Here is a 16,401-nt window from a genome sequence, read left to right on the forward strand (position 1 = left end):
ACTAGTTAATGTTCATTGCAATCATATTGTGATAGACGCTACCTTCACATTTTCTTTAAGTTCTTTCTTCATTTCAATAGTAGTTCTCACCTTCTTTATCAAAGTTCTGGCACTTGCAATTTACTTTGGAGTCATGGTGTGTTATTTTGCAGGCATAATAAAAATAAATAAAAAGCACAAAGAACACAAATAGATGCAGTGTGCTTAAACACCTTATCAGCAAAGTATTTTATAGATTCATCCATTCATACAAATAGAAACAGCTTTCTGGGTACCCTGAAACGTTTTTTTTTTTAAAAAAACGGGTTACAGAGTGGGAAAAAATTAAAACCCTGGCTTGTCGTTGTTGTGTAGACAAGCACACCACAGCTTTCGGGAAACGATGACGTCGCTGCCTCGTCGCCATCACATGGCCAGAAGTGACAAGCCGATAAAATATCTGAATACTTCGACCGGCATGACTCACCCCAGTCGACATTCTCCTTGTTTTATTTGTTTTATTTGTCTTATTTGTTGTTTTATACTCCAAAATGACTCGCAGAAGTAATTCCACTTCGTCGTCAGTCTAGACAAGCCTTGGAAAGCGGAAGACGACGGACTTTAAGCGCATGCATTCTTTCTTCTTCAATAGTTTTGGTGTCAAGTGGTTCTGTCTGCGCATCTGTTCACAGCGCCACAGGTAAGTGTGCCTTATGTATTACATCGTTTTCACCCAGTGATAAATTCCCGTCTGGATGCAACAATTTGCTAATGCGACAGTGTGGACAAAAAAAGAATACCAGGAACGTTTCAGTGTAGACAGGGCCTGAGTGAGTTGGCTCAGTTTGTTTTTGTCAGCATGTCGACAATAATAAGATGTTGCAGAAGCATTTACTATATCATGACTTTCTACAGTTTGTATAAAGTCTTTTATATTAGTGTGACACCATTATTCTTGCTAGTCGGACAATAAAATAAACAGAAATGTCATACAGTAGGCACTACTTTTGTACTTTGGAGACGTAATGAGACATAATCAAGTCTGTATGCAGTAGCTTGTTGCCTAATATCAAACAGGAACCTATTTAATTTCTGTAAATATTGTAGGTTGTACCTGAAGAGTGAACAGACATTTCATTAGAAAGAACAAAATCTCAGGTGAAATTCTTAGCTTTCCAAGTCTCTTTATTTTTCTATGTATCTTAAAAAGCAAGAAAATATACTCTTTTTTCTGTCAGACATAATAAATATACAATATTTCTTTATGGACAAAATGCACAATTTACAAAAAAATAAAACTCAGCACTGTTTTGGGCTGTGTTATTTCACAGAGTTATAGTCGTTATTAGGTTCTATTCTCAATATCAACGTTAATCATAGACTTCTATACAGTATTACACGTTGTAATGGTCGTGACTACACAAGGTCTAAATAGGCTATCTCTCCACTGCGTTGCTGTGTCTCTTCCCTGTGGTTTAGAGGCTTTGTACGAGGTGCAGTCTACTCACTTTGAAGGGCTTGGCAGCTTCGCTAAAAACATTCCTGCATTGTGCTATTTTTTCTTTTGTTTTGTTGTTCTGGTACATTTCACCGCTACTAGTTTTTGTCTGGTGGCATGACGCCGCCTTGTGGTCAGGAGGTAAGCAGCATGTGTGATAGCAGCCAGGCTAAAGCGCACGTCAGTGACAGTGAGCCGTGACCTGATAGAGGTTGCGCTGAGGTGGGACTGGGTGGCGCGGAAGATGCTGGACTTGGGTGCGTATCTGTGGCGTGGACCTCCACATGTTTGTTTGGCTCGGAGTGGGTTAGCGGAGGCTCCACTGTCACGTAACCGTTGATTATCCTCACATTAGGTGGCGAGGCAGTGCTACAGGAAGAAGAACATAGAGGTTTAGTCGATTACTGGTCCATTGGTGTCCTTAAAGAAAATGCCCCATTTAGGCTACAACATTGGATACAACCGCAAAATATCCAATACACAGTCTGCTTTTGAATGGCTATAGCTGCTTTTGAAGTATCATGATTGTTCAGCATCCAGTAGCTTTATCTACCTCTGCATGCGCTTTCAAATGTTGTTTGCACTACTCAGCTGTGAGTGTGAAACTCATGCGTGTTACACTTGTGGTGCTGTTGTTTGCAATAAACTCATAAGTGGTATTAATGCTGGCTGAGCAGTTTGTTTCTTACCGTGATTTCAACATCTGTTCTGTTGCACCTGTGTTGTGCAATATACGTGTTAATAAATGAACATGTGGTCAAAGAGGGTTAAATAAAAAAAAATAATAATGAAGTTTTCTCTCCAACTATCGCCTGCTTCCCATTATTGCCTCTTTGTGATTTAGGTAAATAACAACACTGGCTATAATTAGAGCATTTCAGATCATGCATTTGCTATGTTGTTTGGACAAACTATGACAATTGACTGTATTTCCTCAACAAAAATCTAAACGCTTGTTTTTGCTCCATTGTGTGTGTGTGTGCAAGTGACAGGAAGAAAAGGTTTGACTAGTTTGGGAAGAAATTGTTTGACGCCACCTGTTGGTTTTCAGACATTTTTAAACTAATACACTCCTAATTAAAATCTTAAGACCAGTTGAAAAATTGCTAGAATTAGCATTTTGCACATTTGGATCTTAATGAGGTTTTAAGTAGAGCTACAATATGCAAAAACAAGAAGGGGGGGTGAGACAAAAAGCATTTTGAAAAAGTAATTTATTGAAAACAACAATTAAACTGAAATAGGCTGTTTATCAGCTGATCAAAAGTTTAAGACCATTGCTCAAAAAATAACAAAAAACTCTCCAAACCAGAACAAAAAATGTTTTCAGTAGCACTCAGTAATGAGTAGCTCCACCGTTGTTGTTAATCACTTCAAAAATTGCTTTGGGCATGCTTGATGCGAGTGTTTCCAGGAGGCTAGTGGGAACATTGCTGCAAGTGGTGAAGATGGCTTCACGAAGGGCAACTGTCTGGAACTGATGGCCATTTTTATAAACTTCCCTTGCCATCCATCCCCAAATGTTCTCTATGGGATTTAACTGAGGGGAACATGCAGGGTGGTCCAAAAGAGTGATGTTATTCTCCCCAAAGAAGTCCTTGGTCAAGCGAGCATTGTGAACTGCAGCGTTGTCCTGTTGAAAAACCCAGCTGTTACCACACAGACGAGGGCCCTCAGTCATGAGGGATGCCCGCTGCAACATCTGCACGTAAGCGGCCGCCGTTTGACAACCCCGCACCACCTGAAGCTCCAGCCTTCCACTGAATGCAAAAGCACCCCAGACCATGATGGAACCCCCTCCACTGTGCCGGGTAGAAAACATCTCAGGTGGGATCTCCTTGTCATGCCAGCAACTTTGGAAGCCATCTGGACCGTCAAGGTTACATTTTTTCTCATCAGAGAATAAAACTTTTTTTCCACCTTTCAATGACCCATGTTTGATGCTCCCTGGCAAAGTCTAAACAGGCAGTTTTGTGGTGTTGAAGGAGACGCGGTCTTTGAATTCGTTTTTTGTTTTTTAAACCCTTTTCCCGCAGATGCCGTCTGATGGTTATTGCGCTGCAGTCGGCACCAGTAAGGGCCTTAATGTGGGTCGAAGACCGCCCTGTGTCTTGATGGACAGCCAATTAGATCCTTCGGCTCAACAAAGGTGTGATTTTTTTGGGTCTACCACTTGACTTTTTTGTTCCATAATGCTCAGGATCTTTCAAAAAATTAGAATGACTGATTTACTGCGCCCAACCTCAGCAGCAATGGCACGCTGCCAGAGGTCTTGCTTATGCAGCTTGACAATCCGACCACGTTCAAAAAGAGAAAGCGCCTTAGCTTTAGCCATCAGAAGAGCATGACAGTGTGAATGCCTGACAGAAAATGAAAATTTTGAGCAGATTTAGGCTTTTATAGCCTTTGGTTTTAAACTTTTGATCAGCTGATAAACAGCCTATTTCAGTTTAATCATTGTTTTCAAGGGTCGCACGGTGGTCTAGTGGTTAGCACGTTGGCCAACACAGGAACAGCCTGGAGATCGGGAAGACCTGGGTTCGATTCTCCCTTGGAGTTTGTGTGGAGCTTGCATGTTCTCCCCGTGTGTGTGGGTTTTCTCCGGGTACTCCTCCCACATTCCCAAAAACATGCAGGTGAGGTTAATTGGCGACTCTAAATTGCCCATAGATATGAATGTGAGTGTGAATGGTTGTTTGTCTATATGTGCCCTGTGATTGGCTGGCGACCAGTCCAGGGTGTACCCCGCCTGTCGCCCGGAGTCAGCTGGGATAGGCTCCAGCATGCCCCCCCACGACCCTAATGAGGAGAAGCGGTATAGAAAATGGATGGATGGATGTTGTTTTCAATAAATGACTTTTTCAAAATGCATTTTGTCTCACCCCCCCTTCTTGTTTTTGCATATTGTAGCTCTACTTAAAACCTCATTAAGATCCAAATGTGCAAAATGCAAATGCTAGCAATTTTTCAACTGGTTTTGAGATTTTGATCAGGAGTGTAGGTATAATACTGCAGTTAATAAAACAAGAGATAGAAATCTTACCTGACCCCGAAACGGACCCAAAGGTCACTGAAGAGGCGGGGCCTGCCGTGTCCGCGGTGAGCTTTGCGAGGACGCTTGTGCCGTCCAAACTCCTCCAGTTGGCTCAGGCTGTCAGGCTGCAGCATGTGAGGCAGGTCCTCCTCTCCGATGCCGGGGATGTTCCCGGGCTCTTCCAGCGCCGTCTCAGACGGATTGGTCAACCAGCCGGTGGAAGGAGCCGTGCTTGTGGCACCACTTGGCTCATCGTCTGGTTTACTGCTGGGGAAGAGAACAGAAAAGAGGGACAGCCTGAGCTTTCAGGTCAGAATTAATAGTCAACTTGCTTCCCTCTAAGTGGCTATAAGTACCAATTCACACCATCCGTGAGTGTGAATTGAACCAACGCTGTCTGCATGGAAGTCAGCCAAGTTAACCACATACTATCAGTGTTAACTTTTTACACTCTAATGATTGTTAAAAGTAAAGTATGAGGTGCATGTATCACTGGGCCAGTGATACATTGTACTCTTCACAGTGGTTAACCTCTTTTTACACCAATATGTACATTAAGACCATTAGAGATGGAAGGCTGTTAAAAATGTGCCTATGTAGTTGATAAAAATTGTACAACTTGACCCTGGAACATATTAAATCATTGCCTGTGCGGGTCATAATTTTATGATTGCAACAGTTTGACCCTGAAGCAGATTATTTACGTTATGAATATCTTCTATTTTCTATTTACTCAAACAATGCAAAAAAATGGTAGGTTGACCTGCACCCTGGTGCAAATGACCTTAGATGTTCCACTGTATTAAGAGGAAGTTGTAACTCATGTAGCCCTTCTTTTTGCATCAGATCTGACTTTGGCTCAAAAGCAGACCACCCAGAATTAAATAATTTGCCATGTTTCTCTCTTTTCCAGCCATTACTCATCTTTCCTCTCCCCTTGTTATTCTTTCAATATGGCTTGCACGTGATCTCCTCCAAAAAACAGCTTGTTATGCCCAAGTTTTATTCCTTTAATGCCACACCAAAAGCAGTAACAAGTGCAACATAAAATCAAATGAATCCACCATGCTAACGTCTAACACTGCTCATTTGTATTGTGCCTTAAAAGGCACTTAAGATAAACATGACGCTCATGTCTGGATTTCCTGCAGCCCTTCTCTCTCATTCATAGTGTTGTAATGTATTCAACAAGCTGTTTTTCTACTTTTACGGCCTCCATGCAGCATTTTTGATGGCTTGGTCAGGGTGATGATAGCTCCAGGGCCTGTGGTCGGGCTTCCACATGGAGCCCAAGCCAGCGCTGCTCTGCTGGGCCTGTCAGTCAGAGCATCATTCTCAATGGAGGATAACGGCGTTCATAAATTCATCTTTGTGGTGTTTTATTCCCCCATTGTGCATTGTGTCACCTTGCATTGTGAGTAAGCATGACCACAGTCAACAGCCCACTTGTCAGCTTTTAAACCAGAACAGGTCTGCGCTGAGGGAAGGGGGGGTGGGGGTGGGGCAGCGTTTACTGCTGTAATTTGCTGACAACTTTGTAAAAGCCCACACTGGATGGATGGATGTGTATGTTTTTCACTATTTTAAAGTGTTTGTGGCCTGCTTTTTTTACATTTTCATCCAGGTTCAAGTGCCTGTTGTTGTTATTTTATTGGCGTGTGGCTCAGCCTCTACTTGATGCCAAGGTGTGTTTCCTGGAGACTACCTCCGATTTAACTCAAAACCCTTACTTTATGGTTGTCATGGTCATGGTTTTATTTGTTTTGGACATGTTATTAAGTTACATTAGGGAACACTTTGTTTCCACTTCCAACAAGAATCCAACATGGAGTAGGAAGAAGTAGACCTTATATTTAATCCTACCTCTTGTCAATGTGTCAGCAATTACTCATAGTCTAGTCACTTCCTGTGTTTAAATGTTACCGTTTTCTAATAGGGGAGAAAATTATAGAGAATTTGTAGCAAGTGATAAATAACTCACGCACTGATGAAAGAAAGCAAATAAGAAAGAAGAAAAAGAAAACTGTGTTATAAATAAATACAATTTTAAAAAGTAAATACATATTCAAAAACATAAATTAAAATCAATAGATTAAAGGTAAATAACTAAATAAATACAAAAGTAAAAAACTGACAGAGGCGTATACAGTCATCCCTCACAATATCGTGTTTCAATTATGATTATACTTTTTTTCAGTAATGAATTAATCAATAAATGATCGCTGTTTATTGGTAAACTATGGTCTATTATCAGTCAAAACATTGAAATAAAAGTGATATGTAGTATTCTGGTCACTAAGCGGCAATAATGACACAAAACAATGAGACATTACCTTACGTCACATTACCTTAACACTGTCAGCCATGACAAGTTCTCCCCACATTCCGCCATTCCGTGTGGAAGTGGTAAGTGTTTGGTTTCTTAAGTTTAGAAGAAATAAATTAGAGGCTAAAGTTCGCTAGCTTGTTAGCTCCCTAATTCGCTAGCTCTCTAGCTAGCGGCCTCCGCAGTCCCTGCAGGATAAGAGTTGCGCAGTGTGGTGTAAACAGTGACTAATAGGGGTGTAAAGGTGACTATAGGGGTATTATTTCATGTCTACAGGGCTCTAATGTTAAAAGCCATGGATATCGATGAAGCAATAACTGTGCGGTAATGGCAGTTGTAGCAACATTGCAAAATAAATTAGTGTCTTTATCTTTACAAACAACCACCCTGTACTTTCATGATTTGGAGTTTTGCTATAAACATGTACCCTCATGAGAAAGCGCACATTAAACAAACTGTGTCTCCCCTGCTCCTTGGCACAGTGCACAACTCTGCTTTCTCTGCATGCATATGTGTTTGTTTGGATCACGGTACCAGTGGCTGCTGAGAACAGACAGAACCAAAGCTGGCAGCATGCCTCTGGAGCAAGAAAAGGAGTGAATTGACGAAGTATCAAAGGATTATCAAAGGATTCCCGAGCTTTATTTTTATATGAAAGACCAGTTTGGACAGTATTTGCACTGCACTTCAATACATTTACTGAGGTTAAACAAAGGAAGACAGCAGACAGATCGGGCTTGACTTTATAGACTTTTCATCAGTGTTGTTTCAGTTTTCCATATACTCACTGTGTCTCATGCTCTGGGTCATCAGGCCTCACGTGAACAATCTCATAGCCGTCTTGTTGGAGAATGTCCAGGACGCTGTGGTTCCCCAGGAAGTGACCTGAAAGAAGGGAAAGCCAGGCAGGTCAACTAAATTGTTCTGGGGGCCACATTTTCACAAAGCCAAGTACCCAGGGTCTTCTACTTCTTGTTTCACTATTGTTCTTATTTTATGTGACAGCACTCTGGTGTTTTAGGAAATCTGCCTGTTTTTAACTTGTTGGACGGTCTCATGTTATTCCCGGCCCAGATTTCGCCCGAGGGCCGCCATTTGATTAGTTTTATTTGATCAAGCACATGGTGGAAAATAGGATGGCCAGATCTTCATCTACTTCTTCCTTGTTGTTGTTGACACTCGACATCACAGCCAGCATCCTGTTTCCGTCATCCGCCTCATATGATTCCATCACTCTGATATTAAACATGTGGCCCCTAGCTCTTTTTTTGATCAACCAGATCATCTGATAACACCACACAACACCTCCGGTTTATGCACACAGGAATTCATACACTCGCAATCCTGCACACTCCTGCCTTTTGTCAGCTTCTCCTGTTTTATCATATCATGAATATGCTCTTGACCATTTCTGAAACAAAGACCTTAATGTTGCTTTTGGAAGTTGAACTTCTAAACGGGCCTGTGATGGTCTGCAATGGGAGGCAGTGGAGGAAAGATGTGATGGGATCTTCCTTGGGGAGAGTCCACTTTTAATCTTCAAGGATTGAAAAGCTGGGTTTGCAGCATTATATGATCAAATTGAGGTTGTCCTTTTGACCCTTTGGGTAGAAAATCTTACCTTTTTTTGTGGGAAACGGTTTTGTGATGCAAATGTGTTATTACTCTATTGAACGCTTAACTTAAGAGACCCCAGCAACTAGCCGGAACTACTTTCCTCCACAACAAAAACCAACCAGAACGCGACGCACGGGACGAAGTGGGGGAAAAGATACTGTTGATGCGCTACACTGCTGATGGGGATGTCATACAACTTCATTTCAAAAAATCCTAAATATCCCTTTAATAAAATGTTCTAAACGATTGGAATCGTACAGGAAATACATGTATCACACAGTTCACCTGACAAGTATTAATATTTATTTTATGAAGCGGTATAGAAAATGGATGGATGGATGGATATTCTTTTTTTTTTTCATCATGGTAATGCCTCACCTGCCTCCCCTGACTGCATGTCACTGGTATTGTCCCTTGAGAGGATGGGAAGAAATGGTTGGCGTGTACTCACTTTTGTGAGATACTGTATCGCTTGTATTGGATGTCATTAGATTGTGCAAGTGGATTTCAATGTTGTATATAAATGTGTTTCCGAAAGTCTGTGACTATCCCTTGAAGCAGGTTTTTAATAATGCTGCAATGATCCCAAATCTCTCATAATGTTCCAATTCATTTGAAACGTGTATTGAGGGGAAAAAAGTCACAATTGGAGCATCTGTATTTGTTCTTCCATCCACATATTCATTTTTCCGCTGTCATTGTGCAGCTTGCGTGCAGGCGCAGTTAAGATTTCAATAAGGTCGACATCCTTGTACCTTGCTGTGTGTCTACAGTTACAGTTTGGCCACACCGGGCTCCATTTACTATACTGACAATCTCTTTTCTTCAGCCCCGCATTCATTCCTCATCTCTATAATGACTTCACTTCCTATGTATGCAGCAAGATGTCTGTCTGTCTCTCTTTGTACCAAGCTATGGACATTCAAAGTTCTGGTTCAGGTTCTGGTCAATTGCAAAGCTCTAAAAGCCGTATAACACACTTGAAACGCTGCAGGATAGAGCCTTTGTTTTTCAGTGGCCTCATGGTGTTTAAATATTCCAACGTGTTGCTTCTGCAGAATGTAATAATCTCCCGGTGGAGAAGAGCTGATAACATTTAGCGGAAGGGATAGCGTTGTTTGTTTTTGTGTTCTGTTCAGCTGCTGGGATGAGAAGAGTATGAGAAGCAGCTGCTCAACTATCTGATCACACACCCACACACACTCTTTTGCCCTTTAGTGAAAGTTGCAATTTATTATTCAGGGAAGTTCAAAATGATTCCCTTGTTCTCCCTTCCTTAAAACCACTTCTTTATGTTCTTTAAAGGGCATTTATGTCTTGGTGTATGTTGCTAGCATGCCAAGAGAGTGAAGAGATAAAAGTAAGTGTGCAGGTATGGGAGTGTGTACCTTGGCAATGTTTTTTTTCTTCTGCAGTTTGAATGCAAGCCAGCTAGACTGCAAGCAGCCAAGGTATGCTACATTAAAATGATGGACCAGGCTAAGCAATGTTCATTATTTGCTAATGTGCATATGTAAGCATGCGAATGAGCTGCATTGACAGGAGAAACTCCATAAAGAACTCCTGATAACCATCTTAAATGTTGAAAACGATACACTCGCGTATCCTGGCCTTCTAATAGTCATAAAACCAGATGACAAGATTAAACCACAAATTACGCTTGTTGGTTTTGATTTGTGGCCAGCGGAGGGGAGTACACTTTAAAGAAACATTATCCAGTACAAAAGTATCTTCAGATCACTACAGACCGTACAACCACAGACGCACATTAAACACACAACGGAGGCTTGAAGACCAAACCATAATATTGTTCAATAAAATGTTAAGACTCTCAGAAGGACGACCAATTATACTGTATCTCTCAATGAGCACATGTCTGCATTGTTTCATGATTTTTTTGAACTGCAGATGAGCCAATGATGTAGACAGCCTAATAAAAGAGGCATAGTGCCAAACAAAACAGACAAAACAAAATGGATAACACTGATGTAATGTCCATAGGAACACAGGTTTTCTAAAAAAAAATTGTAAAAATTCAATTCATTTTGGCCTTTTACCCATAAGCTCACCACTCTGCAGAACCTTTTTGTTTTCTTTCCATGTAAAGTTTAATTTATATTTTTTTTTACTTTGCTTAATTTGTAACTAAGGTGTTTTTTCATCAAACAACATTAATGCAATAAGCATAAACACAAAGCATTAAACTGTCTAGGGCCCATATAGCACACAGGAGAGAACTTCATTTGAATTGACATAAAAACTGGTTGTTTAATCACGTTAATAATAATATAATCCTGTTAATTTTGAAAAAAAAAGAGTAATGTTACTACACTAATAAGTAACCGTACTTGAATATCAGTCAAGTTAGCACTTTACCCCACCATTGTGCTTTTTCCTGTAAATTACTTTCTTCAGATTTCTCATTGGCTAAAATGACTTTGAGATGATAGAGCCACCTGTTAGTCTGTCTGTAACTGTACTTTTTAAAACACCTGTGATGTGGAATGGCATTTATTTTGGCCCTAGAGTTAGATATACTTGTGTTTTTTACCCTTTTACATGTGGACACAGCCTGAGAGCAAAGACAGTTCAACAAAGTGGAGTGAATGATGAAGTCAGGCTGTAGAAAGAGAGACAAACATGGACAGAGGCTGAGAACAGCAAACATGCTCAGTGAAAGAGCTGACAAGTAATGCCCCGATACCTTGTCCTCATGAGAATTTCGCACCAAAAGTAACACAGGACATATGTTACATTGTTGTTTTTTTTAAATAATGATATAAATATTCATGAATAATTAAACAGATTTTGTAAAATAGACATTTCTCAGTATAGCAACTCATGTTACAACTTTGTTCAGAGAGTGCCTGAATTTCTTTATTATCTTTTTAATCATTTTTGTGCAATTTCATAATTATGTAAGTAACTTTAACCCATATGGTCCCACTTCACTGTCACAATGGACTGTATGATAGAGGCTCCCACACCCCAAAAAAATCATCTCTTAGACGGGGAAATGAAAGTGGCTCAAACAAACAAACCTTACATGTGTATTTTGGAGAGAGCATACTCTCTTTTTGGCAATAAGTGCAGATCATATGTGTGTGAAGTGGCGTCTAAAGCTGTGGCTGCATCAGGAAATTCCATGGGATGTTTTCAATAAGTACCAGGCAGCGGCAGCCAGAGAGCTGGCAAATGAGAACCTGGTGCAGAACTGTATGTGTCTGTGCTAGTACTCTGGAAGTCAGGGTGGAAAGTGCATGAAGGTCTGTTATTGTTAACCACAATAGTGAGTGTGTGTGTTTGTTTTTGTCATGTGTTCAACTCTGGTGTTGTTGTTAATGTTGTGGAGGTATTCACTTGGTTTGGTTTGGTTTGGTTTAATTTTATTTCGAACATGCATATGTCCGAAAAGGAGTAGGAAGAAGCAGAGCTTATTTAATCCTACAGCCTCTTCGTATTACATCAATTGCTAATACATACATGTGTATACAGTACATACAAACACACACATACATATATATGCACATACACAAGTACACACATATATACATATACAGTCAAACCTGTCTTAGCGGCCACTTTTATAGAACGGCCACCTGCCTATAGAAGCCACTAAAAAATCCCCCGCAGCAAATTTACATGTTATAGACCCTGTGTATTGCAGTCACCTGTCCAACGTGGCCAGCGGCCACCCATTTTGTCCCCCCTGGTCAATATCTGACTGCATATAGCAGCCAAATTACCAACTCAAGTAGAAGTTTCATGCACGAAAAAGTTTTGTTTTTCAATCAATGAAGCCGCCGTGTGTGGACTTTAATTACTGAGTCCTAGCTCAGTCACAATCATTCACAAGATCCACACAAACTGTCAGTTGTTCCACATAAAAAAGACGTCTTCTTTTGAGCTTGCTATTTCCTGGTCAAACATGTAACTTTAAGAGCATTTGCACCAAAACATTACTGCAAATTAGGCTGGGAACAGGACGTGCTCCCAGCGACGCTACAATTAAAACAAAAAACATACGCTAGCATGCATGCGACAGCGGGAGCAAAACTGAGTTCAGTTGTACTTAATTTAAGTATTTTAAAATGTACTCACGTTATTTTTCATCAATCCTCATCCACAAATCCATCAAAGTCCTCATCTTCTGTATTCGACACAAACAAAGCCGTCTTCTTTTCCGTTCGCTACTAGTCTGTTAACTTGTCAGTTTTATTCAGATTAAATAAGCTTTGCTTCTTCCTACTCCTTTTTGGACATGCAAAATTGGGAATTGTACTATGTGATGTGCTACTGTTTGACTCAGGCATGTTCAGGATTAAAACCATGAACCATGAACCATGATAATAACAAGCCTCGTAGTGCTGTACAACTTTTATCCGCAGTCCGCAGTGCCCTCTACTGGTCAACATTATTATTTTTTTCCCCTTTTTTTATTTTTTTTCCTCTACTGGTCAACATTCAAACTGGACGCCAACCTGTCTATAGAGGCCACCTGTCTGTAGCGGCCACTTTTACAGACTCCCTCTAGTGGCCGCTGTAGACAAGTTTGACTGTACAATATACACATATACAGTATACAAGTACACACGTGTTTAAAAAAAATCAATAATAATAATTTCTTTTCTTTTTTTCCCCTTTTTTCTCCTTTTCCTTTCCTTTTCCCTTTTCCTTTTCTATTTATCCTATTCTTTCTCTCCTGTCGATATCCACATCCTCTTCGGTATTGCACTTGGAATGAGCTGGTGGTTGCGTAACTCGTCCAGTCCGCCCTGCGCCCTTGAACCAGGGTCAACAGAATGAGAGTAGAGAGCGCGAGGCATCAAGCTAAAATCTCTAACTGTCAATTCAATGTCCAGCGCGACTCTTAAGGCGTCATGGGGTGAGGTTTACCTACGTACCTTTGCACAGCTGCACCACAGTTGGTTATAATTGGTTATAATTACATAATGGAGAAAGTGAACAGTCGGGACCACATGCATAGACAGAGAAAAGACCCGAACATAAGACGGCCCTGAATACGAGACAACCCATCTTTGTATAAAATATTTTTAAAGACAAAATTAATCCATCCATCCATTTCCTATGCCACTTATCCTCACTAGGGTCTTGGGGGTATGCTGGAGCCTACAAAATGTTAATCTTAATCTTAATCTGAAAATCATGCTTTCCATATTAATAACTGGAGAATTGCAATAAAAAAGGATATCATATTAATTGCTCGACAGTTGCTTGATGAGTCTGTTTCATTGATCATCATGATACTGAAATTAGTATCAGAACCCTCTTGTTTGCTAACTTGCTAACAACCTTTGAGACAGTTTTTTTTTCTACATCCTACATCATCTACATCCTATGTAGTATTCTGGTCACTACTAAGCGTCAGTAATGTTACATCGATGAGACATTACCGACACTAAGGCAGCCATCAGACCTATTCTTAAATTTAGAATAACTAAATTGGAGGCTAACTAATTAACTCAGTAGATTGCTACAGTACTGTTAAAGAGGCGGACGTCTCGTGTCACTTCAGGGATCCTGTAGCCCACAGGTGTCAAACTCGTGCCCTGGAGGGCTGAGACGCTGCAGGTTTTCTCTCCAACCAGTTTCTTCAGCAGGTGATTTAATCGATGAGCTCCTTCTCTCAAACTGAAGGTGTTGATCATTAAAATCACCTGCTTTAGTGACTGGCTGGAAAGAAAACCTGCAGTGTCTCGGCCCTCCATGGCACGAGTTTGACACCCCTGCAGTGTAGCCTGTGCAAAAGTGTTGTGCAATGTGATGTAAACAAAGCTAGCAGTTTTGTCGGCGTGTACGTCTATGTACGGCAGGTAATGTTAGACTGGCTGTCCAGTATATCAATTAACTGACAATGTTTATGATGTCTACTATATTAAGTAATTTGTGTATAAAGGTGACTATAGGAGTGTTATGTCATGTCTACAGAGCTATATTCATGTTTAAAACCATTTTAGAAGGTCATAAACTTTTTTTTCTATGCTGTAACTACAAAAATCCACTAGTCAATAATCTTGTTTAGCAACTTGTAATTAATATGTTATTAATATCTGTTTTTCACTACAGTGTACCGACTCGCATCAGCATGGTTCCACTGACTATGAATGCATTTCCATTGGGGAAAAGTAGGTGCTACAAGGTACTATTTTTAGTAGTGCTGGTCGTTCATCAGTTAGATTTGCCATTGGCATGAGATTTGAGAATACATATGACCAGAACAGGGGTGCTCATCCTTTTTAAGACTGTAAGCTACTTTCAAAATGACAATGTCCCAAGTATGTACGTCCAACTATAAATGTAGAGAATATATATATTTAGTATATTTATGAGTACAGTATATATATTATGTACATAGTACATGTATATCAAGGGTGCAAACACTTTTCTGCATGCAAGTTACAAGTCATAATGATCTACCTCTTACAATACAACATCAAATCTAACCGGTAAACTTTGAAACTACTATACTAATGATAAGTATTTCACATTCCAGTTAGCATTTGCTAAGATAGGAAAATGATTACGCATAAGACAGAGCAGCCAAAGTCAAGGCAACATATTAATAAGGTTTCAGCAATGGGCACATCTTCCCATTAATCATGAAATAATAGTTTCACAAACAAAAGTGTAGAAAACACACATTTCTATAGTGGAGTTCAGGACGTGAAGCAGAGCCATCAAACAATTGACTTTTTTTTCAACATAACTAACCGCTACAATTGAACGGATAACTAGCTATAGTTATTGTAATTATCGAATTAACAAAAGTTATGCTTATAGCTACAGTATATAGCTATAGGCATCTTACAGCTGAGTAAGTTTATCTGTAATCAAAATAATAACGATGAAAGTTGCAGCCTTTCAGTCTCCTCTTAGATAAAAATGTGTCTCCCTACTGTGGCTTAGACCTTTGTTCTCCTGCATTGTATTGCAATGTTTGTTTACATGGGTCATTCTGTCTGATTTGAGGCGTTCAATGTTACATGATTTTTTTGCCATCACAGTGGTACTACTTTACCAATGGCACAATTTGACTGCATGAATTGACGTGGTTTTTGGAATATTTTGACCTCATTTCAGCGAAGTCCTTGAGAACAGCAAAAATGTGAAGATTGTGGCTTTGGCTTGTATGACTGTATCTGATTATGAGGCTAGCTTGTACATGATTTACTACTTAAATTTCTTTTTGAAAGATTTAAAGCAAGACAAATCATTGTCTGAGAGCTGGCAGTAATGACTGTTGCCGCCCGTGACATGACTCAACCGCAGCCAGCGCCTTCAAAACTGTCAAAGTACAGTACATCAAAATATTGTAATAAACTATCAAAACAAGGCCCACCCTATCTTTTCGTACTACCTTCAGCCTGAGGAGACAACAGTGAGTCACGTTAGTCCAGAAGAGAAACAAAGCAGAGCTTTGCCCTCAATATAGTTACGGTCATTGAAGAGGCACTTTTTATTTACACCATCAGATATTAGTATTTTACCACAATTTTCCACGAGTGTCAAAGATCCCACAATTGTGTATTGGAAGTGTGTTGGTCAAAATATAGCCTTGATTCTGGAAACATGAAAAGTGCTTTTTGTAAATTCCACCAGTCTGTAGCTTTAATGCCAATGAGCTGACTGATCTACATCGAGCAGAGAGTTTTGTTTGTTTGTTTGTTTTTTACAAAGCTGTCCTCCATGAAATGGTGGACATATACACTTTTAGATATAGTTAGGAACCCTTTCACGGCTACAGGTACCAGACAAAACATTAGGATGGATAAATGAATGAATACGTCTCTCTTCTTTCACTTCTGCAGTATTTTTGGGGATGCTGTCATTTGCATTAGGAAGCTTTAGGTGAAAGTGAAGAACTTAAAACAATGTATGCAGATGTAGATGTGTTCAAGTAGAAAAGCATGTTTTTTTTTCTGCACA

The 16,401-nt window shown here is 40.0% G+C and overlaps 1 protein-coding gene and 1 long non-coding RNA gene across 3 annotated transcripts in view; one reads left to right on the forward strand and one right to left on the reverse strand.

The window, feature by feature from the left end:
• The first annotated feature begins 461 nt into the window (after nucleotides 1-461).
• The window catches only part of LOC129189121 (uncharacterized), a 40,222-nt gene continuing 24,282 nt past the window's right edge, over nucleotides 462-16,401 (forward strand). The window contains exon 1 of the long non-coding RNA XR_008572741.1: nucleotides 462-679. This is a non-coding gene — a long non-coding RNA (uncharacterized LOC129189121). The remainder of the gene's footprint in view (nucleotides 680-16,401) is intronic.
• trabd2b (TraB domain containing 2B) overlaps nucleotides 1,175-16,401 on the reverse strand; it is a 70,997-nt gene continuing 55,770 nt past the window's right edge. The window contains exons 5-7 of one of the 2 annotated variants that reach the window (XM_054790476.1): nucleotides 7,626-7,722; nucleotides 4,521-4,775; nucleotides 1,175-1,846 (exon numbers count right to left, since the gene is read on the reverse strand). In XM_054790476.1, coding sequence (XP_054646451.1) covers nucleotides 1,612-1,846; nucleotides 4,521-4,775; nucleotides 7,626-7,722 — 587 coding nt within the window. In that variant the 3' untranslated portion in view covers nucleotides 1,175-1,611. Of the gene's footprint in view, nucleotides 1,847-4,520; nucleotides 4,779-7,625; nucleotides 7,723-16,401 lie in introns of both variants that reach the window. The other variant, XM_054790475.1, reaches the window with a different exon arrangement.

Source organism: Dunckerocampus dactyliophorus, chromosome 10 (assembly GCF_027744805.1).
Source record: "Dunckerocampus dactyliophorus isolate RoL2022-P2 chromosome 10, RoL_Ddac_1.1, whole genome shotgun sequence".
NCBI lineage: Eukaryota > Metazoa > Chordata > Actinopteri > Syngnathiformes > Syngnathidae > Dunckerocampus > Dunckerocampus dactyliophorus.